The sequence below is a fragment of the Aspergillus uvarum genome (genome assembly GCF_003184745.1).
Source record: "Aspergillus uvarum CBS 121591 unplaced genomic scaffold BO82scaffold_3, whole genome shotgun sequence".
In the NCBI taxonomy this organism is placed as follows: Eukaryota; Fungi; Ascomycota; class Eurotiomycetes; order Eurotiales; family Aspergillaceae; genus Aspergillus; species Aspergillus uvarum.
Window position 1 is genome coordinate 563,962 of NW_020291300.1, and position 24,873 is coordinate 588,834.

A 24,873-nucleotide genomic window follows, 5' to 3' on the forward strand; every position below is an offset into this window, starting at 1 on the left:
CCAAACGCGGTCAGTTCATGAGAACAAACAGGATATATACGAATCAGCAACTCAAGCACTGGGTGTCTCTCAATTGTACCCGATTGAGTCGATAGTGCTCGATGAGCCGTGAATGACGCATCCCTCGAAGTGGACTTTGTCGAGAATATGATGCATGTACACTATTGTAGTAACTTGGAGTGTAAATAGTCGATAAGCGACTCGCAGCATGGAAAGAAGAGGCTTTTTTATGGTATGGCAGGAGGGGGAAAGGTAAGCGCAGTGGTGGTACGGGCAAGGCAGTAAGTACCTTACGGTACATGCTTAGTAGTTACTGTACTTAGGAACAGGGACATGGGACATGGGACTTATCCACTGTCACTGCATCGACATGGTGGTACTCGGCTAAAGTCCGCGGGCGCTGCGGGAGTGTTGCCAGGTTGGTCCTCTTCCAACTCCGTAGTGGCACAGTAGGCTCATAACCGCGCAATTGCCCTACCGGGCTTAGTCAGAAGCGACCGGCGCCACACCCAAGTCGCAGCCACCGCTCACTCATACACGCTAGCCCCGACGCGGTTAGATTAGCGACTTCCACCCTAAAGCCCACACAGCCCTTCGCCGACGAATTCTCAACACCAACCCGACAAGGTCATCTTAGATTTGAGGTACGAGAACTCGAACTCTCCCACCACCAGGTCGCCGGCGGACTCCTCTTGAATACTAACACCAGGTCCCTATTTAGAAAGTCGCCATGGGTCGTGTGATCCGCAACCAGAGGAAGGGTCGTGGAAGCATTTTCAGTGAGTGCGACCGCAATATTCTCAAAATTCGAAATCTCCTCTGTGCCAGAATCCCGGAATGCTGATGCAAAAATCTCGACTGTAGCGGCCAACACCCGTCTCAACAAGGCCCCTGCCCAGTTCCGTGTCCTCGACTACGCTGAGCGTCATGGATACACCCGTGGTGTGGTGAAGGAGATCATCCACGACCCCGGCCGTGGTGCTCCTCTCGCCAAGGTCCAGTTCCGTCACCCCTACAAGTTCAAGCACGTTACCGAGACTTTCATCGCCAACGAGGGCATGTACACCGGTCAATTCATCTACGCCGGAAAGAACGCCACTCTGACTGTCGGCAACATCCTCCCCCTCGCCTCCGTTCCTGAGGGTACCGTTATCACCAACGTTGAGGAGAAGGCTGGCGACCGTGGTGCTCTTGGTCGTACCTCCGGTAACTACGTTACCGTCATTGGACACAACCCTGAGGAGGGCAAGACCCGTGTCAAGCTTCCCTCCGGTGCCAAGAAGGTCATCAAGAACACCGCCCGCGGTATGGTTGGTATCGTCGCTGGTGGTGGTCGTACCGACAAGCCTTTGCTCAGTACGTTTTTCCCCGATAAGAAATCTGGCTCCGGGAACACAGAAGTCCAGAGAAGGAAACTCTCGCATGCGAATTGGCTGCTAACATTTCCCTACAGAGGCTTCTCGTGCCAAGCACAAGTTCGCTGTCAAGCGCAACTCCTGGCCCAAGACTCGTGGTGTTGCCATGAACCCCGTCGATCACGTAAGACTCCCTTTTCCTGAGCTGCTTCGAGCAGTTATGCTTCAACGAGGTGGAATGGTTGCTGACGTATGTTTTCTCTACAGCCTCACGGTGGTGGTAACCACCAGCACATCGGTAAGGCTTCTACCATCTCCCGCTACGCCGCCCACGGTCAAAAAGCCGGTCTCATTGCTGCCCGGAGAACTGGTCTGCTCCGCGGTACCCAGAAGACCAAGGACTAAGCAATTTATGGTGTGGAGTTCTTTTTGTGACGGGTTGAAAATGCTCTTTTGCTATGAGGCATATGTACTTAGGCGACTGCGGATAATCTCCCATGCGTCCTTAGCCAAGTTAGGTTGTGGCCAACAAATATTTTCATGATGACCAAAGCAAAAGAAAAAACGGGTTAAAAATTCAACTCCTGTGCCTGTGCTTGAACACGTATCTCTGTTGCGGGGCTTGCTGGTGCGCTGTAGTGTAGGCGATGCAGTCGACGGTTCGGACAGATGGGAGTTGCTCTCACATCTAAAGTGTCATGTCCGGACAGCGTGTCCTTTACAGCATGACATTGTAGTGAGATTTCCAATTGTCTTCGAGGCGTATGATCATGATGTAGGTTGTGTAACCTCGTTGATATATGTTTTCGAAGTGTGCTGCGGCCGCCCATTGTCGGGTAGAGTACAGACTTTTTCTTCGTCAAGCAGAACATCCTGATACAACTAACATACATGCTGGTATTCAGAGGACCTATCGACTGACATTGGAATTATTCTCGCGCGCTCCAGACTTCTTCGGCTACCGAAGTAGAAATTCATGTAGGTAACTTGGAGTCTGTTGCTTTCAAAGTGACCAATCACAGCATTGAGTCTTTACACTGGGTAGAAGAGGTCCCGGTACTCAAAAGAAGCACTTCAGAACAACCACCTACAAAAACATCATCTCCCTAAACATTTCGCTCAACCAATGCCCGAGGCATCCGCACGCTCTCCCAATGGACCAAAAGCCACCACCCCTCAAGCTTCCTCCACGCCTGATTCCTCCTCCACCCAGTCTGGCCTGCGCCTCCGCGCGCTGGCAGGCGGTAGTCAAGCGTGATCCCACCGCCATCACATTCGTCTACGCCGTGCTAACGACCAAGATCTACTGCCGTGTCGCCTGTCCCGCCCGACTCGCGCGACGGGCCAACGTCCGCTTCTACGATCTGCCCTCCCAGGCAGAAAGGGCAGGGTTCCGGGCGTGTAAGCGCTGCAGACCCGAGACCCTGCAGACCGGCGACGGCAGCAGTAGTCCTCAGGTTCAGCTGGTGCACCGAGCATGTCAGACGATCGCGTCGACCGTCCAGTCGGGGTCGAAGCCCACGCTTCACATCCTTGCGACCGAGGCTGGGCTCACATCCAGTCACTTCCACCGCGTGTTCAGGAAGGTCATGGGCGTTACGCCGGGGAAGTATGCTGCTGGGATGATGGAGAAGATGAAGGAGAGTTTGGTGGCAGCAGCGACGACGACAACGACGGCGAAGACGGAGTTGTCATTGTTGCAGGGGAAGGAGGGGAAGAGCTACGGGGCGTCTCGGGCTGCTCCGGAAATAGGGACGTCGCGCCAGCTTCAGCCCTGTGGTGGCTTGGAGGTTGCTGTTGCTGCTGATGGGATCAGTCGTAGCGCCGACGTTGGGGAGGAGGAAGAGCTGATCCTGCCGTGGAATGACTTTGATGCAGCATTGTTTGCCGCCGAGACTGGTTTCGTCTCCATGCAGGAGGTGCAGCCCCTGGGTGAACTGCATGCTTGGCATGAGGTTGGCTTATTATTTGATGGTAATGATGATGCTGCTGCTGCTGCTAAATTTCTATAATCGATTAGTCTCTGGGAAATGGGTGCTATATGGTGTCACGGCATGGTGGGATCTTCAGTTTTGATGGGTGGCGTCGGTTTTCCATGTTCATCTTTCGAACTTTGTCGTTGTTTGGATTACAGCCTATGTGACCAGTGTTTCTATAATCCACTATAATTACATGTACTTGAGGCAAGGAAGTGGTTGGTAGACGTCTTTGCGGAATCGGATGAGTGCCTCGACTTTATATATCTTCCCTGATACGGGGCCCACCTCGGAATCAACTAATAGATGATTGTGGTTGTCTACAGAATGCCAATTGTCTATTATAAGCATAGTTGCGTGGGCGATAATCCAGAGAATTGCTCCGATCAACATAGATTAATCGAACACCAAAGGGTGGACTCCTGGCACAAAAATCAAGGGTGGTTTGGCAAGCTCACTGCAGAGGGTCGGAGAGCTCCGCAACAGGTTAAGGATAATTGTACAAATACAGATTAGGTCACTGTGCAGAGTAGCATTCGCATATGAAATCCCCGGCTTGGGAGAGGATCAACTATTCGGTTCAATTGAAGTTTCCAGATGCATCTTGCATCATGATTTATGATCTGCAAATTGCCTGTTGAGCAATAGTCCACGAAGTAAGTACGGAGTATGGTGGATAGCATTTCCTTTTCCACCCCATATCTACCCGTAAGGGCACCCACCCACTGTAGGTATCGTACTGAGCATGATCGATCTAGAGGTCTGGAATACGCAGGCTCTCTCCATTGTGCATTTGATTTTATACATTTCATCACAACTACGAGTACGACTTCGCGCGCGGGCCATTCTCATCTGATACCTTTTTTAGCAGCTATGAACCTCCCCACCATAGACACATACTAAGTATTCATGATTTGATATGCTATAATATACTCAGTATCATCCTGCCGACGTGATGGGCAGAGATTTGCTGATGATCAATGCGCTTTTGGAGTATGACTGACACACCCTGCGAAATCAAATCCAAGACATCCCTCATCACTGTTCCAAATCTCGTAACAGAGAGAAAGCCCTTGTTTCCCACCCCCCCTCTCCTCCCCAAGCCCACCCTTGGTGTTTCTGTAAATAGAACTTCATTTTGACTCGACTGTTCGAGCTGGTGGCAAAGCCAGTCGCGGCCAATCCAAGTGATTTGACGGGCGTTCGGATCTCCACTTCAATGGCCCACAAACGCGTGTCACTTGCTACTTGCTTTGTTGTCAAACCTGTTTCGACCTATGAGGCTTGCCAGTGGAGCGATACACACAACCAAAGGTAGTACAACCCGAGAAGGAGAAAGCCATTCAAGGTCGCGGTCCGGCAATGGATGGTAGAATGGTGGATTGGTACGAATACGATGGGTTGGATGGGGGTTAAGGTACTGGAACCATAATTACTCCGTACTGTGTACTGTGTAGTTTAGCAGTTCAGCAGTCTAGTAAGTAACTGTACTAGTGATGCTCCTGTGTTTCAGCTACACCTCAAACAAAAACGCCTGGCGTTCTGGCCCCGCCTCCACCGGCTCCATTCCTTGATCAATTCATACATCAAACTGCACTTTTCAGGGCTCAGGAGATATCACCATAAAGGACAGATCGGAGAGGAACCATCCAGACGAATTGGCTCATTTGCCGTCCGATATGGGTACTTGATTTTTTGAGTATGACGGAGCACTGAGTATGATCTTGGAACTCGACATTCTGGCCCCTCCCCCCTCCCCACACCCCTCTTCCCACAGGGGACGTTTGTCCATCAGAATTCCGAACTTTACTGAGTGTTGGTGGGGGTGATGTGAATTGGCTAGGAAACCAACAGGCAATGTGGCGCTTTCGGTCCTACTGAGTACAGTACTGTACCTCCAGTGCTCCAGTACTCCGTACAGTACCTATAGTCGTAGTGATTGATTGTACCTAGTACGTACAGTACATCGCCTGGCCCAGTCGTCTATCGGCCGCTTGCGATTGGCATGGGGGGAAAGGAAGAGTTGCTGTTGCTGTCTGTCATTCCGCAATGGACAAACACAACGGTCAAGTCAAATCCAGTCCATTAGTTCAAGTCTAGTACGTACTGTACTAGCTAGCACTCACTTTTAATAAAAATAATTTATTGACCCCAAGGTCAAAGGAAATTTCCCCTTTCCAACCTCCCACTTTCTCTTCCTTCGCTTCAACTTCCTCTTCCTTTCCTTTCCCCCTTCCCCCGCTTGTCGCAAACAAAGCGCAATTTAATTCATCTGCCCTTTTCCTTCTATACCTGAACTACTCCAAATCTCTTCACGTATTCGCCTCCTGGCCGTGGCGCTTTTCTTGTTTTCATTTCTTGTCGATACCCAAGCTGTGCCTTGCTTGAGCACTGTGAATCTCTATTTACACCTGATTCATCCAATCTCGCTCTTCCTGAACACTCACTCTTTTCGTTATCACCGAACTGCCTCGACTCGATCTTTGCGAACCACCAACCACCTTCGAACCCCTTGACACGTTCCCTCTGTTCGCCACGTCCGTTCGCCTGTTTTACTATATCTACCACCGCAATCTACCAAAATGAACGTCAATCGGAAGTTCGATCGTTTCAAGCAATGGGCTGGCGAGAGAATGGGGGGTGAAGTCAAGACCAATTTGTCAGATGACTTCAAGGCCTTGGAGACGGAGATGAACGTGCGCCACGATGGTAGGGTGTTCCTACGGGTCACTGATTCTTGACTCTGCTAATTCCCTGTTCCTGAATAAGGTGTCGACCGCATCCACAAGGCAACCGCCGCTTATATCAAGTCCATCTCGAAGCGCAGCGAAGGCGATGATAAGGAAAAGACGCTGCCTATCGCCCATCTGGGTAGTAGCATGGTTGGCCACGGTGAAGACTTCGATGCAAACTCTGAGTATGGACGTTCCATGATCAGTATGTTAGCCCCTCTATTGACTGTGGGGTGAAGTTGTATGCTCACATGGTTTTCTGTCCAGTGATTGGTAGAGCGGAGGAGCGCTTGGCTCGCCTCCAGGATGCCTATATCTCCCAGGTGAACGCAGGGCTGCTCGAGTCGCTCGAACACTCTTTAACCCAGTTGAAAGACTACCAGGTAGCTAGACCCATCATCTTCGAATATTTTGTTGCAGGGGCACTGATGAGGAGTATAGACTGCCCGCAAAAAGCTCGATGGTCGCCGTCTGGCATACGATACATCGCTTTCCAAGATGGAGAAAGCGAAGAGGGAGGATTTCCGTGTGGAGGAGGAGTTGCGGACTCAGAAGGTCAAATACGAAGAGGCCAACGATGACGTTTGCCGAAGAATGCAGGACATCAAGGACTCGGAAGCCGAGGGCGTAATCAATCTGGAAGCGTTTTTGGATGCTCAACTGAGCTACCACGCAAAATGCCAGGAGGTGCTGCTCCAGCTCAAGAGCGAGTGGCCTGGCAGGTGAGCTGCCCCGGCCCATGTTTCTTTCCCAGGCGTTTGAATAGCTAACAAGCCGGTAGACAACCTCTTTCCCAGACTCCCAATGGCCGTCGTCCAGGCCGCCCCCGCTCCAACACCGCACACTCTTTCGCCGATCGCTACGAGCCGTTGCACGAGGAGGATCATAATGGTGCGGATGTCCGGCCGATTATCCGCTCCTCTCGGGCCACTTCGATTGAGCCGACGGGTAGAGAGGTCTATCCGCCTGATGCTTACTCGAGCCGGCCCGTACTGAGCAGGACCTCAACGTTTGAGGGACCTACGCAATTGCGCCAGGATTCCAATTCCAGCCCGTATCAGTGGCCGTCTCGGTCAGCCAGTGAGAACTACATTGGCCGCCGAAACAGCAGTCAAACCCGCCCTGCCGGTAGAGGATATGCTGATCCGTACATGGATCCATCTGAGGATGACAGTCCACGCAGCGGCACTAGCCCAGACCGATCTTACATGGGACGCAATGAATCGCCTGGGCCATCCTATGGCAGCGTGGTGACGAGAAGATCCAGCTCGAACACCCTGAACAGCGCATCATTGCACAAGAAGGCCCCCCCACCTCCGCCCCCTCGCGCTAAGAAGCCCGCCCCTCCACCACCCCCTATGAAGAGGGTGATTCCGATCGGAGGTGACGCGTAGGATGCATGACTTGAACTGTCATGGACGTTTCTGACGCATCTGGTAGCCGGGGTGGGAGGGCTCTTTGTGTGGTGTGGGTGGCTGGACACACCTACGTTGCTGCAATTCTCTTTGAGTCTGATTTATATCCTGCTGGCAGGTGGTATAAGATAGTGGGTGGTCTTAGCGGGAAAAGCAGTCTTCTCCTCCGTGGTGTATCTTTGTAAATGGTGATGCGACAGGGTGTGCGTACTGGGGTCTGAATTGTACTGTATAGGGAAGGAATTGCGTAGAACTGTTCAGTATTGCGTTGTGGGGCTAGTTTGATGGCTGTGGAATCACTCGTAATTGAATGATAATGCTTGATCATTGTCCTTAGCTGCTCTCACTGTACGTAGCCGGTACTGGTAAGATAATCATCATATCGGCCGAGGTTGGGGAGAGCTTCCCCGCTAGTCCTAACCCGGCCGCCCTGGGCAAGTCCGTCGCTGGCTGAGTCAGCGACTAGCAACGGTATCCCCCAAGCACACGTGACACGGCACGAAATCTTCTTCCAACGTCTCGCCGCCTACCCTCTCCTCGTTACAGGCACAGGCTGAGAGCACCGCCAGTTTCCCCGACCAGCACGGAAAGTCGCGAAAGCCCCGTCCCCTCCATCTCCATTTCATCCAGACTGGCCTTCCACGCGCCATTCTCACCCCCGGCCCCCTCTTTGGGGTCATTTTTACACTTTCTTCTTCGCGTTAGACGCCCCTTTCTCTCTACTCATTGATTCTCCTGTTTGTCGCCTACCGCCCTGTATCTCCCCCGGTCCGGCCTAAACATCACGAAACCTGTCGCCAAAAGTCCAGATACAGGCCGCTACCTGTCGCATCCATCCACAAAGAGGCATCCCTATCCATTCATTTTCGTAACTGAGCGCCCCCCATCGCTCCCCTCGCGCGATCCCTCATTTACTGTCGCCGCTCTCAATTCCCACGTGTTTTCCTAAGCGCTTCACTGTGCCCCGTCGCAACCCAGGCCTCCCCCGTGTCTCCTGCGTTGCTTATGAATAAAACAACCACGCGCTAGAGCATGGCCTCTCTCCAGTCAGCACCCAATATGGCGGCTGGAAACATGAGCTTGCCGCCGAACTTGACGCAGCAACACATTCAAGAAGTCCTGCAGGTGCGTTCGCGCTGACCCGCCTTTCACTCTCTTCTTCCTTATACCACCATCACACAACCTCCCTTTCATTGTGTCAGCTTCTCCATGGCATGATTCTAATCCCTTTGAAGAAATACAAGCAGATGCAAGAACAAGGCGTGCGCCATGACGATCCCGAATACCTCAAAGCCCATAATCTGCTTTCAGCAGTCCAACGGCAACAAGTATTTCAGAAGCAAAGGTTCGCCCAACAGCAGCTTCAGGCCCAACAACGCCAGCAGCAGCTCAATGGCGTGACTCCAGATACCGCCGCCGCAAATGGTGTCAATGGTACTACTTCCATCTTGACCTGCGTCTGCAGGTATTTACTAGGTAGCCTCTTCGCTAACGCTAGCATTCACAGGCCGCAGTAATTCCGCTACAGCCCCTGTCAATGTGGTATCGGATGGATCCTCAGCTACGCCCGCTGCTGCCCAGCAGGCTTCAGGCCAGATTCCCTCCCAAAAGGGTATGTCTGTTGCCAGCAGTAGCTTTTCTGCCGAGCAATTGGCGACGCTTCGGAACCAGATCCTGGCCTTCAAGATGCTATCTAAGAACCTCCCGATCCCAGCTCGAGTTCAACAACAGCTCTTTCCTCCCAAAAAGGCGCAGACCCCGGCCCCTGCAGATGCCATCGCGGCTGTTGAGAACGTTTTGGACAGCGCTGCCCAAGGGAAGACTGATTCATCTATGAACGTGGAAGAGGAGGCTCAGACTAAGGACTTCTACCAAACCTTCCAGTCACCCTATGATCTGATACCTAAAACCATTGGCTTTACGGATCATACCTCTCGTGCTAATCGCATGCGCGTTCCTGCTTTGATGCCCGCTGGCATTGACATGGACCAAGTGCGCGAAGAGCGGGAACTTGCACTCTACAATAGGATCAACGCGCGGAAGGCTGAGCTGGCTGAGCTTCCGGCCAATCTCGGTGTCTGGGACTCCAGCCAGAGTGACACTGCCACGGGCGACGACTCCCTGAAGCTGAAAGCTTTGATTGAGTATAAGATGCTTAGCCTGTTACCCAAACAGAAGCTTCTTCGCAAGCAAATGCAACACGAAATGTTCCACTTCGATAATCTGGGTATGACGGCAAACCGCTCTAGCCATCGCCGGATGAAGAAGCAGAACTTGCGCGAAGCCCGCATTACAGAGAAGTTGGAAAAGCAGCAACGCGATGCGCGCGAAACCAGAGAGAAGCGTAAACAGTACGATCATCTCCAGGCCATCCTTAACCACGGAGCGGAACTGCAAAATGCTGCTGCTCAGCAGCGCACCCGTGCGCAGAAACTGGGTCGGATGATGCTTCAACACCATCAACATATGGAGCGTGAAGAGCAGAGACGTGTCGAGCGTACTGCCAAGCAACGTCTCCAGGCCTTGAAGGCTAACGATGAGGAGACTTACTTGAAACTGCTCGGGCAAGCCAAGGATTCTCGTATCTCTCACCTGTTGAAACAGACCGACAACTTCCTCAAACAGCTTGCTGCCTCCGTGCGGGAGCAACAGCGCAGCCTTGCTGAGCGTTATGGTGAAGAAGACCAGTTCTTCGAGGAGGAGGAAGAGGAGGAAGAAATCGCTTCTGGAAGTGAAGACGAAGGCGATGGCAGAAAGAAAATCGACTACTATGCTGTTGCTCATCGTATCAAGGAAGAAGTCACCGTCCAGCCAAGCATCCTTGTTGGCGGTACTCTGAAAGAGTATCAGGTGAAGGGTCTGCAGTGGATGATCTCACTTTACAACAACAACCTCAATGGTATCCTGGCAGATGAGATGGGTCTTGGAAAAACCATCCAGACCATCAGCTTGATCACCTACATTATTGAGAGAAAGAAGAACAACGGACCTTTCCTCGTCATTGTTCCTCTAAGTACCCTCACCAACTGGAACCTGGAATTCGAGAAATGGGCACCTTCAGTTTCGAGGGTTGTCTATAAGGGGCCCCCCAATGCGCGCAAACAGCAGCAACAACAGATCCGCTGGGGCAATTTCCAGGTCCTTCTGACCACCTACGAATACATCATCAAGGATCGCCCAATCCTGAGCAAGATCAAGTGGACCCATATGATTGTCGATGAAGGTCATCGTATGAAGAACACGCAGTCTAAGTTGAGCAGTACTTTGTCGCAGTACTATACCAGCCGTTACCGTCTGATTCTGACCGGTACTCCCCTGCAAAACAATCTCCCAGAATTGTGGGCCCTGCTCAACTTCGTTTTGCCGAACATCTTCAAATCCGTGAAATCCTTTGACGAGTGGTTCAACACACCGTTCGCCAACACGGGTGGACAAGATCGCATGGAGCTCAGCGAAGAAGAACAGCTGCTCGTTATTCGTCGTTTGCACAAGGTTCTCCGACCTTTCCTGCTCCGACGTCTGAAGAAGGATGTCGAGAAGGACCTGCCCGACAAACAAGAAAGAGTCATCAAGTGTCGGTTCTCTGCTCTGCAAGCTAAGCTTTATAGGCAGCTTGTCACTCACAACAAAATGGCCGTCAGTGATGGCAAGGGTGGCAAGACCGGCATGCGTGGTCTCAGTAACATGTTGATGCAGCTGAGAAAACTTTGTAACCATCCATTTGTTTTCGAGCCTGTTGAAGATCAAATGAACCCTGGACGCGGGACCAACGATCTACTCTGGCGTACAGCCGGTAAATTCGAACTTCTAGACAGAATCTTGCCCAAGTTCCGTGCCACTGGTCACCGTGTCTTGATGTTTTTCCAGATGACTCAGATCATGAACATTATGGAGGATTTCTTGCGCCTTCGTGGCCTGAAATATCTCCGTCTCGATGGTTCTACCAAATCCGATGATCGATCGGATCTTCTGAAGAAATTCAACGCCGAAGGCTCCGAGTACTTCTGCTTCTTGTTGTCAACACGTGCGGGTGGTCTTGGCCTTAATCTTCAGACCGCTGACACCGTCATCATCTTCGATTCCGATTGGAATCCCCATCAGGATCTGCAGGCGCAAGATCGAGCTCATCGTATAGGTCAAAAGAACGAAGTTCGTATCTTGCGTCTCATCAGCTCCAACTCAGTTGAAGAGAAAATTCTAGAACGTGCACAGTTCAAGCTTGATATGGACGGCAAAGTCATTCAAGCAGGAAAATTCGATAACAAGTCAACCAACGAAGAACGTGACGCACTCTTGCGGACACTGCTGGAGACGGCGGAGGCCGCTGATCAAATTGGTGATCAGGAGGAGATGGATGACGATGACCTCAACGATATTATGGCACGATCGGACGACGAACTGATCACGTTCCAGCGTATTGACAAGGAGCGACAAAAGAATACTCCATACGGTCCTGGCCACAAATATCCTCGCCTCATGTGCGAAGAAGAACTGCCAGATATCTATCTCACCGAAGAAAATCCGGTCACAGAAGAAGTTGAGGTTGACTTGGGTGGTCGTGGTGCACGTGAACGCAAGGTGACCCGTTACGACGATGGTCTCACGGAAGAACAATGGCTCATGGCTGTGGATGCCGATGACGATACCATCGAAGATGCGATCGCCAGAAAGGAGGCCAGAGTTGAGCGCCGTCGTATCAACAAGGAGAAGCGCAGCCGGAAGGCAGGTGTTGAATCTTCACCGGAACCGTCGCGGGAGAGCTCGGAAGCCCCTCAACCAAAGAAACGTCGCCGCGGACCTGCTCCCAAGCGCAAGGCAGAGGAGGTTGTGGAAGAAACGCCTCAGCCCAAGCGGAAGAGAGGAAGACAAGCCAAACCCATCGAAACTCTGAGCAGCGAGGATCGCGCAATTCTGCAGCGCATCGTTAACAATGTCTATCAGGCATTGATGGACATGGAGCAGGAGTTGCCAGCCGATTCTTCGGACAGCGAGGACGGGCCCGTGACCCGGTCTATCATCGAACCTTTCATGAAGCCGCCTCCCAAGTCGCAGTACCCTGACTACTACATGATCATTCACAACCCGATCGCTATGGAGATGATCAAAAAGAAGATCAACCGTGAAGAGTACCAGAACCTGAAGGACTTCCGTAATGACATCCACCTTCTGTGTCAGAACGCTCGAACCTACAATGAGGACGGCAGCATCCTATTCCAGGATGCCAACGACATCGAGGTAAGATATTCTGAGACAAGTAAATTGAGGTGGATTGGTGCTAACAGTACACAGGCCAAATGTCTATCCGAACTGAAGAAGGAAACCGAAGCTCATCCCCAGTTCGCCAATTATGACGACCTAGGTGGCAATGACCTGCCCGCTGCGGCTTCTGGCACCGACACGCCCGGTCCTGTAGCAACGCCCAAACTGAAGCTGACCTTCAACAGTGGCAACCGGGACAGCATGGGACCGACTGGCGGCAGTGGTGTGAACGAGGATGAATGAACCGCTAATAGACGCTTTGCAGATATAGTGGGCTGATTTCCGATATGTTTTAACGTGTTGCAAAACCTTTGCTTAATTGCACATTACCTTCTATACTGTTTTGATTCTCCTCTTTATTTTCACCCTTCTGTGTTTCTTGACATGCCCTCTTCCACTATTTGGCTCCGTGGATGGCGTTACATGAATTCGGTGGCTGCGGACGGACGACGGTCGATGGCGCAATGCTCTCCAGCTTGAAGACGAGCGATTTCTGATTCTTTTTTTTTTAAACTCTGTCTGTTTCCTGCAGTCACTTACAACGACATGAATTTCATACTTTCCCCGCCAAAATCATTTCTACTGTCAAGGATATCTGGATTGGGAGCCTGGTTGAAGACATGTTTCATTTTCGTTTCTCTTCTCCCCCTTCCTCCCCCCTTTTCCTCCTGCGACTTCTGCAACGGTTGTTTCTGGGGTCGTTGGGGTTGGGGGCAAATGTGGCTAGACCACGCGTCTCTCGGAGGATGATGACCTTGGTTGTAACTTGGATTCTCCGTCCTTTTGTGATTTAGCCATAGTCCATGTAGTCCTTTGTAATGTATGAGTTGTTGTCTGATTGTGGTTCGTCATAGGATAGGATTTGGTCATTCTACGTAGGAGCCTGCTCTACTGGGAGGGATTGTACTGTACAGGACCCATGTTTAGAGTCGAAAGTCGAATCGATCATTGGGTTCTGAGCCACATATGAAGGGAGGAATAAATCATTGAATCTTCTTCCTTGCACATCCCTGGTGGCGGATCCAGATCCGACCGATCTATGTATAGATAGACCTAGTGCTTCTTCTCCTAGTAGAAGTTTAGCTTGGGTGCTAATGCGGGCTTTGATCGGTCGCTATTCTTCTGGATTGTTCGATTGGGGATTGGAAATGCAAGCTGGCCCCAGCTGCAACACCAGTAGAGTGGTTGGGGGAGTACTGGGATATAGCAGAGGGATGCGTGGGAGAAGGTTATTGGTTCAACTCCGATTGGAACTCTGGAGAGCTACAGTAGTACCATGCATAATATGAATGAGTATGAGGTAGATATGGAGGATATAGACAGTCAGTCTAAACTACAGCCGTTTGTTGTTGTTGCAGCAGAAACTAATAGATTTGCAACGTAGGATAGCCATACCGGACCGTACAGTACACAGGGCATACCTCTTATTACACAATCTGCTTCCGCAGCTATCCGTACTGTATTGTATGTACACCGCATCTGCCGAGAGGGTCACCGATGCACATTCTCACCCGCAAGAAAGGAAAAACTAAGATGAAAGGGTCCAGATATTGCTGGGAAAACTCCTCAGACAGCGAACAATAGTCGTTGATAACGAGGATGCGGATTCTAGACCCAGTTCTGCCGTACTGAAGGACTCCCAGCACCACGTCATCTGGGCTTGAAAGCAGCCCTCGACGTCATGAGCGAAGCATCACGTGATGTGACGCACCGTCATTGGGGAAACCAGCCCGATTTCCATTCCGTAACCGCCAGCTCGTCCTTTTGAATCTCACCTCTTCTTTCCTTTCCTCTTCCCCAGCTCTGCCTGCCAAAACATTCTGCCTACTGATAACGATTCCACTCTTCTCCTTCACAACCTTGTTCGTACCCATCCTCCTCCAACCACCCAAAACCTTTCCAACTTCCAACTTTCCATCTCACAATACCCCCGATCTAATCGTAGTTGTTCAGATTAGCTTGTCCAATTCATTCGGAATGGCTTCTTTCCAGGATCGTGCTCAGCACGCCATCGCCCAGCTCGACAAGGAGGTAAGTGTCGTGTGCGTCGGCTTTGGCCTCAATCCGTGTCTTGCTTTGTGCGAACTGCGATTCTTCACTCTTCATCTCGCTCTCATTTGTGTGGCTGTTGTTTGCTTTGGTGCTTTTGATCCGCGAGGGATGAACCTCGTACCATGTTTTGATATTTCTGAAGCTAACAATATTCCCATTGTGGGAACTCCTCTTCAGCTCTCCAAGTACCCCCTCCTCAACAACCTCGAGCGCCAGTCCTCCGTCCCTAAGGTCTACGTGATCCTCGGCCTGGTTGGTATCTACACCTTCCTCGTCTTCTTCAACATCGCCGGTGAATTCCTCGTCAACCTCGCCGGTTTTGTCATCCCTGGCTACTACTCCCTGAACGCCCTCTTCACCGCCGGTAAGGCCGATGACACGCAGGTACGTTTTGCGATTCTGAATTCCCATTGACGATGATACTGACTTGACAATCGTCTGCAGTGGTTGACGGTATGTCCCCGTGATCGCATTTTCTTATCGCGCTTCAGGCGGCATGGTCCCCAGATTGAGATACTCTCCCTCCGGACCACCGACCTGGGAGCACGTGACGTCTGTTCGTCAGCAGAAACTAATATGTGATTGTGCTATAGTACTGGGTGGTTTATGCTTTCTTCACTGTCCTTGAGAGCGCCGTCAGCGCCCCCTACTGGTTCCGTACGTATCCATTGATCTTCTTCGGGGGGTGGTCATTGCTGAAGTAACACAACGACTAATGTGCGCGGTATAGCCTTCTACTACATCTTCAAGTTCGCCCTTGTCCTCTGGATGGCTCTGCCCCAGACCAAGTATGTCACCCTGTTCACCCGCCCATCGTTGTTTTGATTTGCCTAGCCGACTCTGACTGCCACTTTCTTCTAGCGGCGCTCAAATCGTCTTCCACTCTTTCATTCAGCCCGTGCTCGGCCGCTTCTTCCAGGGTGGTTCCACCTCTGCGAACCTCCGCGCCCAGGCCGATGCTGCCACCAAGGCGCAGTAAATAGACTTTACTTAGAAAGTCGAGCAGCTGGGGGCCGATCTACAGTCTATGGCGACTGCAGATCGAACCTCAGGACACTCGACAGGTCGAGGTCGGAAAAGAAAACCCGAACCAGCCGGTGGATTGTTGGATATGACATCTTCCTTGATATGTTTGGACAATTTACGTTCTTCTGAACTGGATTGAATAAAGATTGAAAAGAGGGATGGTCATCACTGGGGGTTCTTGGGGCTCCTGGTGATGGAGAATACGGAGAGTGAGGGCTGGGCCAATCTTTGTCATGTTACTGTTGTTTTGTCATGAATTGCTTGGGCAGTAGAACGTTTTATGGATGTGATTGATGGATGATGTATGATGGAAGTGGGGAGGGACAGCTACGGGCGGGACTCGTTGGAAGATCGAGTTCCGTGCCGTAGTGGATGATTTAGCTAGGTATATTGGATGCATAATGTCTCTCGGTAATCTGAGCACTGTTGATTGCGTCTTTGATTGGTTTCCTGCTCCCAAGTATATGACATGAAACGTCGAGAGCCAAGACATGGCAAGTCAAAGGGGACTAACATAATCCTAAAGTCGTATAGTACAGTACATCCACAAGGTTAAATAGGTTGGCCCACCGCGAGACGAAAGTCAGATGAGTGATGCTTAAACTTTCGCACATGGCCCAAAAATTCTGGGGGTGCTAGACACCGCCGGGAGTGGAAATGAATAGCTAGATAGAATTCAACAAAATGAAAATGCCCTGGGTATCTGTAGCCCAGCCAATGCAGATGCGAATGCGAATGCAAGCAGACAAGACCGCTGAGGGTGGACTCCCCTCTCTCCCATACTTCCTCTTAATACAGCCCAAACCTATTCTGCCACCCATCTGTGCGCGGGTTGAGGACAATGCGATAAGGGAAGGGGTTGGAGTCGCTGGTCGTGATGGGTGGAATATGATCCTTATCGCGATTGACCACGGCGAGGATCTTCAGTGCGGCCTTCTGCAGCATATTCTCCATTGCTTTGCGGACCTTGGCCCGTTCTAGAATTGGGATGGGTGGTCAGTCATAGGAGTTCGCCAATAACCGGCCTCTTTCTTGCGATCGTGAGACAGGATAAGTATAAGATTGTGGGAGTTTGGGTGGGGGGGAAGAGCCGAGAGGGAATGCCCAAAAAGCGGGGAGAAAGGTCCACAGGCATGGGTCTATATACCATACATACCAGATTCAGTCCGTGGTGTGGCGATAGTCACGTCCAGATTCCAGACCTCCCAGCATACTTCCTCCTCACCTTTGCCTGCGAGGCCGCCGAACCAGATCCCGGAGCGTCGGCGGCGCTTCTCGTAGAATTCCACTGCGATGCGGCCGCGGACGCCGCCCCCGACACTGCCACTACCACCACCGCTGCCGCTGCCGCCGCCGCCGCTACCACCTTCGTAGATGCCGCCGCTGGATGCCGAGTGTTGGCGGACGAGGGAGCTGATGCGCGAGTCGATGAGAGTTTCGAGGTCGACGTCGTTGATGGCGGGGAGCGTGAAGTCTAGAACGTCAAAGGTGGTGGGTCGGATGGAGGGGAAATATCGGTGGAAGAAGATTAGGTTGAGGATGCCTAGAAGTTTTGTGGGGGGGGGTTGTTAGTTATTTGAAGACGTATATACTGGTGGAAGTTTATCTTATGTGTCTAGGAGGTGGACGACGGGAAACTGACCCTTTAAGACGTCTCGAACGGTGGTGGTGTCGGCAAAAATCTCGAGGAAGTACTCCGGGGGCGTTTTGCGGGGCTCCATCTTCCCTAGAAACTCGTTCCGGGGCCCGGACGGCTGGCGCGGGGAGGGGTTGTGTTCGTCGGGTTGGATGATACCGTTCAGATTATCGCTCTCCGATCACCGAGGGCGAAGTACTATATTTCTCCGTGCGGTGCAGTGCAGGGTAGAATGTATGCGATGCGTGGATAGGAGAGGGGGATGATTGGAATCCGGGGTTGTATGTAAGGGCCGCCGGAGGGCGATGACGCTGTCTGTCCGGCTGGACGTTGGGGAGATCGGGGGTTGAATTGGAGGGGAGGGGAGGGGAGGGGGCAATTGTCTTATGATCGCCGGGAAGTCTCACATGGAGCAAGGTTCATGAGGGGTGCATGTTCTGCCAGTAGCAAGATATACTGAGTTTGAATCTGTAAGAAAATGTCATGGAGGATGTAGGGGGAAGATTAGGAGGAGGTGTGATAGTTGTAGTGAGAGTGGGTGCTTTGAAAGAGGGAAGGAGGAGATAATGGAACAGTCAGTTCCAGTCAGTCATCCTTGGTATGTAAAATCATTGTAATCAGCATACCTAATCGATCTTACCCCACGCTGGCGGATTCTCTGCTCCCTCCCTGAACATCGCCTCTCTCCTGAATTTGTTGCTTCTTTTCTTTCTCCTCTACTTTGAGTCGGGTCGATCTTACATGATGCATTCGCTGAACCATGCTATATGAGGACTGCGAACGATGCGCCCTATCTTTGGAGGCTTTGTATGACAATTCAAGGTTGTCTTTCAGGTACGGGACAGGACAGGTCAGCCTGACAGTCCAGGCATGGGTTCTTAGACCGGATAAGCAGCAGCAGCGATGATGCAACCTTTTGAACAGACAATTGAGTCTAATCAGTACTCGTACAGTACATGCTCTGTATCGTACCAAGTAGGTACCTAGTATGCATCTATGTATGTTTAAGTTGCCAATAGGTCAGTCAATTATCTGACAATACTAGTCCCATCTCAGTGAAGATCACACAACCCTGAAGCCAACACAAGCTGTTATCAGATACGCCGAACTGGTTTAGCCGAGGCCGGATTGCCTCTCTCTGTCTCTACTCGCCGACCGTGCCAGCTCTCCCTCCATCCCACCCACCCCCCTTCCCTTTCACGCCTCTTACCATCCTGATCCTTCACTTTTGATTCTTCCCGGTCAAATATCCTCCGCTCTCTTCTATTCTACGCCTACTTCTTACATAGGATGACCTGAGCTTCCCCCCACCTCCCTCAACCATTTCCTGCTGACGACCCCGATCATCGCTTCACCATGATCAGTGCCACTAAGCGCTGGTTCCGGCGCAATCGCAAGGGCCTTGCAATAGGAGCGGGCGTTATCGGAGCGGGCTATCTCGCCGGCCAATATGTACTGGGCAAGATCTCGGAGGCAACCGAGCGTATGGGAAGTGATCGTGTTGCTCGAGAGAAGTATGTGATCTCTCTGCTGATGGATAGCTCGGGCCGTGTTGCGATGTGCTCGTGTGCTCCGAAACGGTCGCTGACAAGCCCTGCCTCGATCTAGCCTACGGAGACGCTTCGAACAGAACCAAACCGACTGTACCTACACTGTCCTAGCACTCTTACCCACTGCCGCGGAGGATATATTGGAGGCATTGCCGGTCGAGGAGTTGACGAAAGAGCTACAAAAGAAGCGCGCGGAGCGGTTAGCTCGCCTCGGCACGGCTGAGGGAACAAGCTCTGATCTGAGCTCAATCTCGCCGAGTATCACAGATGATGATCGCCGAAGTCTCTCCAGCTTCCAAAGCGATGGTTTTGTCCGCGCAAGTCAGCTAGGAGAATCCACACTTGAGGGTGCCGCACCGTCGCCGTCGCCAAAGCGGAACAAGACTCAGTTGTGGAATGAGGTTAAGATCACCTGTAAGTCGCTTTCGGCTGTGCTTTTGATCGAGGTCGGGAACTGACGGTTGCATGGCAGCTATCACTAGGTCTTTTACGCTGATCTACACCCTATCCCTATTGACTATTTTCACTCGTATCCAACTCAACCTTCTTGGTCGTCGAAATTATCTGTCTAGCGTGATTTCTATGGCCACACCCCCCGCGAATGCATCGACGATCAGACTTGAAGACCATGATGATGATGACCTTACACAGACTCTGGGTAATGACTTCGAAACCAACCGGCGGTATCTGGCCTTTAGTTGGTGGCTTCTTCACCGTGGCTGGAAGCAATTGATGGAGGAGGTGCAATCCGCTGTGACGGAAGTTTTCGGGTCGTGCAACCCCAGAGAGGATATTTCGCGAGGCAAGCTGGCAGAACTGACCCTGCAAGTCCGAAGGAAAGTGGAAGGGGATACCGAGGCGGAGCGAAAGTAGGTTTGATTCTTGCCATATGCTTGCTGGCATGTTATTGACCATGTTAGATGCCGGAAGTGGCTATCCTATCTGCTTCCCCCGAGAGAGGAAGAGGATCATCTGCTGGAAGAGTCCGGTGTTCTAGGAGTGACAGAACCCTCGACCTCTCAAACCACTGCGACACTGCGGCACCTGTTGGACGAGACAGCCGACCTCATTGACTCTCCGACATTCACCCGCGTTGTCTTGCTTCTCAACAACGAGTGCTTCGAGACCTTGATCCAACAATGCGCAGCAGACGCTTTCAAGTCATCGCACACGCCTGCCCCTCAGTCGTTCACATCCGTTGCCACGGTCGTCCCTGGGGCAGCCAGCTCGGAACCGAAGACTAAGCTTGCAAATGTGCTGGCCGTATTGGCTCGACAAGCCCATGTGATCGGCAACGGCACTGCTCCTCCCAACTTATACCTTAACGCCATAGAACAAGGAGTTCGGGAGCTGGAAGCTTTTGCGGCCGTCGTGTACAGCTCCAACTTCGATGCTGAGCTGCTCGAGTCTGATGCGAAAACGCGATCGATGAGAGTGCCGGCAGAGGCAAGCTCCGACACGCCCTCTTCCCCGGGCCCTGTCATGGTTGACGTTGACACGGAGGACATTGAGGACCAGGCTGTTCAATCGATGTCGGGTCTGACAGTTGCGGATGACTCAAGCTTTGAGACGGCGTGGGGCAAGGCTGTAGACGATCAGCCCGCAGCGGGACCAATTGCATGAATTGGAGTGATTCCCGCTTTCTACGAAGATGTTGCTCCCTGAATGAACACTTAACGACCTTCCTCTACTATATATACTCGCACGACCGGCGATCAAGCAAATACCACGATTGTATCTATATTCTCCTTGGTATGTCACTAGAACCGGAGATGGCTAGCGGATAGAGGGCGGAATAATCTGGCGCTGAAATTGGGCGAATGTACGATATCGGGAAATCAGTAGCCTGATCACTCTCTTAATTTGGAAAAATCTAGAGCGTCGTAGCCTCAGCCCTGATGCCATCAGAGTATGACTTGCCTAGGAGGGGTGACGTCTGGAATCACATTCATACATAGTACATAGTACAGTACAGAACATACGTAGTAGATTTCATAGAATGCGGGGGAGAAGCGAGTGGAGCCGCCTGGCAGCTGCCTTAGTCATCCGAGTATGGGGAAATCCACTTCGCTAGTCAACTCTTTCTACTTCGAAAGCTGAACTCGGCCATCACTTGATTGACAGACTGACAGACTGGTCTAGAGCCAGTATACTTGCCAAGGGTGAGACTCAAGCTGGAGCATTTCCCCGCTTCAATTGACTTTCCATATCTGAAGTTTGTATATATGGAGAAGGTGCTATATCTGGGTTCATGTCTATAGAATGCTCATCGGGATTGACAAGGCTACCTCCTGCAGCAGTCTCCTGTATTCAAGCTCACATAGTAAATGCCTGAGACTGTAGACCCCAGCCAGTGTAGCATAAAGTCGACCGTCAGGCTGCGATTCCATTTCCGCAGCCAAGCTTCGAGTGACATATCGATCGATCACTATTGAGCGCCGGCTCAGGTGGCTGACTGGATTGGCTGGCACTGTCGGCTCTCCTTGCATCTTTGATACCTGGTGTGCTGCAGTAGTAATAGTAGTAGTTGGGTGTTAACACAGCTGAGCTGACGTTTTCCTTCCCCTCTTCTCCTCCGCTTACTCTCCACAAATTCAATCCGAATTCCCTCATCTCGGACCGCGCTTCTCTGTTCCTCACTGTTGTTGCCCATGAGACGCGATTGTCCTCATATTCACCGAGTAAATCACGCACACGGACCGTCATCCCCAGTTTCCTAACCATCTCTCCTCATCAGTCCTGATATTAAAACAAGCATTACTATAGATCAAGCTCTAAGTCCAGTGTCTACTCCACTTGTCATTCATATCCGGTCTCTGACGCTTGTTCTCAGAGTGAGATCATGCACAATGGGTCGCGACCCAGGTATGTGCTCCCATGTGGTTCATGCACAGCACGATACAGCGATCTAACCACTTCATATACAACATAGCTTCGCAGTCCCCTTGTTTCACCGAGATGAAGACCGAGGAGCAGACCCAGACGTCCGCCGCGGGCCTGCCCCCGCTGACTTCCACGACCGAGCGCAAATTAATGGCCAAGATTGACTGGCATATCGTCCCATGCCTGTGCATCATGTACTTGCTGGCTTTCTTGGATCGGTATATCCCCTACGTCCCGGAAGATAGGTCCGTGATGAGTTCACTGACGGTGGGCGGCTACAGGGTGAATATCAGTAATGCTGCGGTGCTCGGACTGCAGAAGGATCTTAACATTGTCACCGGCACCAAATACAACACTGCATTGACCATCTTCTTCGTGCCTTATGTGCTGTTCGAGATTCCGTCCAACCTGCTGCTCAAGAAGCTGAAGCCGCATGTGTGGTGTGAGTGTCTGGCATTGCGTATAGTTGTGGTGTCGACCATGGCTGATATGTCGTTGATGCTCATAGTGTCCTTGTGCATGTTCGGTTTCGGCCTCGTCATGATTTGTCAAGGGCTGGTTACCAGTTGGGGTGGCTTGGTAACCACGCGCTGGTTTCTGGGTACAATTGCTCTCATGTTCGTTGCTGGTGTGGATGTAGGCTGATACGTAGGTATTAGGGATGTTTGAAACGGGCATGTTCCCTGGGTGTAAGTGCTATCATTGTCGCTGTGCGTACTTGCCACCGTACTAATCTGCGGCTTACGTGCAAGGCTTCTATCTGCTAGGCACGTGGTATAAGCGAAGTGAAGCGCAAAAGCGTTTCAGTTTCTTCTTCGGCTCCACCACCCTGGCGGGTGCCTTTGGTGGCCTCTTAGCTAGTGGTCTCGGAAAGATGGCTGGCCTACGAGGCTACGGCGGCTGGCGATGGGTTTTCATCATCGAAGGTGTTCTCACTTGCGTGGTTTCCTTCGTATGGTACTTCATCATTCCTGGGTTCCCAGAGGATGTCAAATGGATCAATGATGAGGAGCGAAGGTACATCCAGGCAAAGCTTGCTCAGGATGTGGGCAAGGCCGGACACAATGCCCATATCGGTTTCCGAGAGGTGCTGGATGTGTTCAAGGACTGTAAGCGCCGCCTTAATCGTTTCGGTATGGACGCTGACTGCAATATCTAGACAAAATCTTTATTGGCGGCTTTATGTACTTTGGTCAGGTCGTCTCAGCCTACGGTATGTAGTATTGAGCAAGCCCCGGGCAAGCCTCCAACAAGTTCGAAAGAACTTCGCTAACAGTTTCAGGGTATGCCTACTTTGCACCGTCCATCATCAAGACCTATGGATACGGAGGTATAGTGACCTTCCTGGGCTGAAGGACTGACACCATGCATTAACGTATGATGCAGCCATCCAAACGCAGCTGTACTCGATCCCACCATGGGCGGCCGCCTTCGTCTTCTCGATGCTCATTGCAATTTTGTCTGATAAATTCAAGCATCGGTTTGCGTTCACCTTGATTCCGATGTTGGTCACCATGGCAGGATACGGGATCCTCTTGAATGTCCATGGTGTAGCTCATCGGAACGTCCAGTATGGGGCTCTTTTCATGGTCACTTGTGGCACTTACAGCGCAATGCCCGTGATTGTCTGCTGGTATGCTATGAACTTAGGCGGCCATCGGCGACGCAGTGTAGGGACAGCATGGCAGATAGGGTTTGGAAACAGTGAGTGACCAAAAGTTCCAGTGGGCCAGGGCTAGCAGAGGATCTTCCATGCAGCTGACAACAATCTCTAGTCGGTGGGTTCATTTCAACCTATGCATTTCTAGCGAAAGATGCGCCTCTCTACCGCAATGGATACATCATCAGTCTGTCCTTCCAGTGCTTCTCGGCTGCCTGCTGCATTCTCTACTTCGCAGCGATCTGGGCTGCCAACAAGCGACGTGACCGGATTATGGCTAGGAACACCCAGTCGACACTCCTCGAAGACGAGGAAGAAATCGAGGGTGATCTGGCAGTGACGTACCGATACGCGTACTAAAACGATGGTCTTGACAAGCGGGAACTGCTTGTTGCAATCTGGGATAGACGTTTATCTGGCCATTTCAACCGACATCCACGAAGTAGACAGATAGGGCTAGGGCTTTGATTGACTATGGGAGTCCTGGAGAGCGGTCAAGCGAGGATATGGCCTTGCAGCATGATTGACCGAGCACAGCGTGGTTTTACTGATTATGAAGCATAACGAAGCACGAGTAACGAGGATCTCCATCACACACAATCGTACAATCGTAATTCGAGTAAATCTGTACTCTGTAGGCCTAACGAGAAGCCCACCGGTCACAGGATGCTGGGATATAGTCTACACCGGGCGGGAGTGTTGATGTCACGAGTGAAACTCAATGTGGTTCCCTGCGGTCTCGGTAAAGCAAAGGGTGGCCAGTGCGTAGCCAATCACAACCATCAGAGCACTAGCGAGCCCTTAGCGGCATTGGATGCTGAGTCAGCCACGGCGCACACAAGAAGCTCAACCGCGGCCGTTCTCCGTCTTTCTTGCAACCATCTCTTTCATCCTCGCAGAAGTGTGAGTATACTACCCCGGCCACCTATTGTTTGGCTTGGACAACAACTAACAACCATCTTCTAGTCCTATCTACGAAGATGAGAGCCAAGTGGAGAAAGAAGCGCGTCCGTCGCCTTAAGCGCAAGCGCAGAAAGATGCGTGCTCGCAGGTGAGTTCCAATTCGATAGTCATCATAATTCAATAGAAGAACCCGATGGCTAACATGTGTAATTGCAGCAAATAAATTACTCGCCCCCTCCATCTCAGCTCTTCATGTGAAGACTCAGGTTGAACGCTGAACACGACAATCCCCCAAAAAACAAGAATTGCAACGACGTCACGATGATGATTTAACCTCTTATGATCGTTCGTGGTTCCCTTCTGTCACCATTTCGAATCAAGGGCCCTGCCCCGGTTTTTCTCCTCTATTCGAATTCGGAATCCGCC

The 24,873-nt window shown here is 51.5% G+C and overlaps 7 protein-coding genes across 7 annotated transcripts; 6 read left to right on the forward strand and 1 right to left on the reverse strand.

The window, feature by feature from the left end:
- Positions 1-672: 672 nt before the first annotated feature.
- Positions 673-2,006, forward strand: BO82DRAFT_350261 (60S ribosomal protein uL2). The gene is made up of 4 exons (XM_025634099.1): positions 673-779; positions 865-1,356; positions 1,454-1,539; positions 1,623-2,006. Exons 1-4 carry the CDS (start codon positions 731-733, stop codon positions 1,758-1,760), a joined length of 765 nt encoding a protein of 254 aa, XP_025496759.1. The 5' UTR covers positions 673-730; the 3' UTR covers positions 1,761-2,006.
- Positions 2,007-2,451: 445 nt separating this feature from the next.
- mpt (putative DNA repair and transcription factor Ada) lies at positions 2,452-3,576 on the forward strand. The gene has a single exon (XM_025634100.1). The coding sequence runs from the start codon at positions 2,510-2,512 to the stop codon at positions 3,365-3,367; it is 858 nt and encodes a 285-aa protein (XP_025496760.1). The 5' UTR covers positions 2,452-2,509; the 3' UTR covers positions 3,368-3,576.
- A 1,861-nt stretch (positions 3,577-5,437) lies between these two features.
- On the forward strand, positions 5,438-7,801 carry BO82DRAFT_350263 (BAR domain protein). Its single transcript, XM_025634101.1, has 5 exons — positions 5,438-6,040; positions 6,101-6,268; positions 6,331-6,446; positions 6,505-6,785; positions 6,845-7,801. Exons 1-5 carry the CDS (start codon positions 5,914-5,916, stop codon positions 7,455-7,457), a joined length of 1,305 nt encoding a protein of 434 aa, XP_025496761.1. The 5' UTR covers positions 5,438-5,913; the 3' UTR covers positions 7,458-7,801.
- Positions 7,802-8,359: 558 nt separating this feature from the next.
- On the forward strand, positions 8,360-13,132 carry BO82DRAFT_89068 (putative RSC complex subunit (Sth1)). The gene is made up of 4 exons (XM_025641631.1): positions 8,360-8,603; positions 8,714-8,912; positions 8,986-12,713; positions 12,768-13,132. The coding sequence occupies exons 1-4, from the start codon at positions 8,511-8,513 to the stop codon at positions 12,978-12,980; spliced, it is 4,233 nt and encodes a 1,410-aa protein (XP_025496762.1). The 5' UTR covers positions 8,360-8,510; the 3' UTR covers positions 12,981-13,132.
- Positions 13,133-14,690: 1,558 nt separating this feature from the next.
- yop1 (putative membrane biogenesis protein (Yop1)) lies at positions 14,691-16,083 on the forward strand. The gene is made up of 6 exons (XM_025634102.1): positions 14,691-14,768; positions 14,967-15,173; positions 15,234-15,242; positions 15,383-15,446; positions 15,520-15,577; positions 15,651-16,083. Exons 1-6 carry the CDS (start codon positions 14,715-14,717, stop codon positions 15,766-15,768), a joined length of 510 nt encoding a protein of 169 aa, XP_025496763.1. The 5' UTR covers positions 14,691-14,714; the 3' UTR covers positions 15,769-16,083.
- A 164-nt stretch (positions 16,084-16,247) lies between these two features.
- BO82DRAFT_350266 (autophagy-related protein 101) lies at positions 16,248-17,986 on the reverse strand. Its single transcript, XM_025634103.1, has 3 exons — positions 17,458-17,986; positions 16,972-17,358; positions 16,248-16,792 (listed from the first exon to the last, which is right to left on the reverse strand). The coding sequence occupies exons 1-3, from the start codon at positions 17,534-17,536 to the stop codon at positions 16,605-16,607; spliced, it is 654 nt and encodes a 217-aa protein (XP_025496764.1). The 5' UTR covers positions 17,537-17,986; the 3' UTR covers positions 16,248-16,604.
- Positions 17,987-18,807: 821 nt separating this feature from the next.
- Positions 18,808-23,904, forward strand: BO82DRAFT_370915 (MFS transporter; the record flags this gene model as incomplete). Its single annotated transcript, XM_025637241.1, has 11 exons — positions 18,808-18,965; positions 19,060-19,415; positions 19,474-19,870; positions 19,958-20,372; positions 21,978-22,102; positions 22,166-22,326; positions 22,393-22,512; positions 22,637-23,017; positions 23,106-23,219; positions 23,271-23,588; positions 23,660-23,904. The coding sequence occupies 11 exons, from the start codon at positions 18,808-18,810 to the stop codon at positions 23,902-23,904; spliced, it is 2,790 nt and encodes a 929-aa protein (XP_025496765.1).
- Positions 23,905-24,873: the final 969 nt, after the last annotated feature.